This window comes from Chaetura pelagica, unplaced genomic scaffold (genome assembly GCF_000747805.2).
Source record: "Chaetura pelagica isolate M959 unplaced genomic scaffold, ChaPel_1.0 scaffold131, whole genome shotgun sequence".
Taxonomy (NCBI): Eukaryota; Metazoa; Chordata; class Aves; order Apodiformes; family Apodidae; genus Chaetura; species Chaetura pelagica.
This window is the reverse complement of record NW_009951956.1, coordinates 53,360-54,585: the sequence shown is the minus strand read 5'-3', so window position 1 is coordinate 54,585 and position 1,226 is coordinate 53,360. Positions and strand designations below refer to the sequence as shown.

The 1,226-nt window shown below is 58.8% G+C and overlaps 1 protein-coding gene across 1 annotated transcript in view; it reads right to left on the bottom strand.

Annotated features, from left to right (window-relative positions):
• The window catches only part of LOC104390074 (heat shock factor protein 1-like), a 55,419-nt gene that overhangs the window by 1,520 nt on the left and 52,673 nt on the right, over positions 1-1,226 (bottom strand). Inside the window, exon 10 of the mRNA XM_009999168.1 lies at positions 503-572. Coding sequence (XP_009997470.1) covers positions 503-572 — 70 coding nt within the window. The remainder of the gene's footprint in view (positions 1-502; positions 573-1,226) is intronic.

Genomic DNA, 1,226 nt, shown 5'->3' with positions numbered 1-1,226 from the left:
AAGGTCCTTCCAACCCAAACCAGTCTGTGACTCAATGATCTCCCAGCTCATTGCAGGAGGGTTGGAGTAGATGACCTAGGGCTAGATGATCTGGAACTAGATGATCTTTAAAGGTCCCTCCAACCCAAACCAGTCTGTGACCCAGTGATCTCCCAGCTCATTGCAGGAGGGTTTGACCAGAGGACCCAGGACTAGATGACCTACAACTAAGATGACTGATGTTGGACGAGGTGACCTCTAAAGGTCCTTCCAACCCAGCCCATGATGTGATGCAGTGACCTCCCAGCCCATGGCAGGAGGGATGATCTAGATGATCTAGGTTGGACCAGATGATCCTCAAGGTCCCTCCAACCCAAACTATCCCATGATCTCACCAAGCTCCTTCTCCATCTTCCCTGTTCCCAGGCTCCTCACCCTTCTCACCAGACACAGGAGGACAAATGATCCTGCCACAACCTCAACCCTCCTGCTGTCCAGTCCCCCCCAGGTGGCCACCCCATACCTGTGTCTGCCGTGCTGGCCTCTGTCTCAGCAGGTTTCTGCTGTTCCTGGGATGACAGGAGATCCTGAATCTGCAGGAGAAAGGTTGGGCTGCTCAGTGCAGGGAAGTTCCAGCACAACTAGAGCACCCAGAGCTGCAGGAGCCCGGCCAGGGGCTGAGGACACAGTCCCATCTCACATCCATGTCCCACCAGGCTGGGAAGGCTGAGATGTTGAGGGGTACAGGGAGAGAAACTGGGGGAGTGGGAGAACCTGCTCTGCCCCCCCAGGAGGCTCCAGGTGGGAGGGAAGAGCTGCCAAGCCCAGGGGGGAGGTGTCCAACGGTGCTGAGCTGGCTCATCCCAGGCTGCAGAGCAGGACCCTCCCTGGGGGCCTGAGCAGAGATTCCCACGGGATCACCTGGATTTCCAGGCAGGGAATAACCCCGAGGACACTCATTGAAGCCTTGGGAGTCACCTCAGCAAGGATTTCAACATCTACCTGGTGGGTTTTGATACCAGAGGGTAAGAGCACAGGGGGGGTCCAGGGAGCGTGTCCAGGGAAGGGCCCTGGAGCTGGGGAAGGGGCTGGAGCAGAAGGAGAAGGGGCTGGAGAACTTGTGAGGAGCAGCTGGGGGAGCTGGGGGTGCTGGGGAGGGGGCACCTCAAGTCCTGGGGGCAGGTCTGGGTGAGGGAAGGGACCTGGAGGGGCTGGAGCGTGTCCAGGGAAGGGCCCTGGAGCTGGGG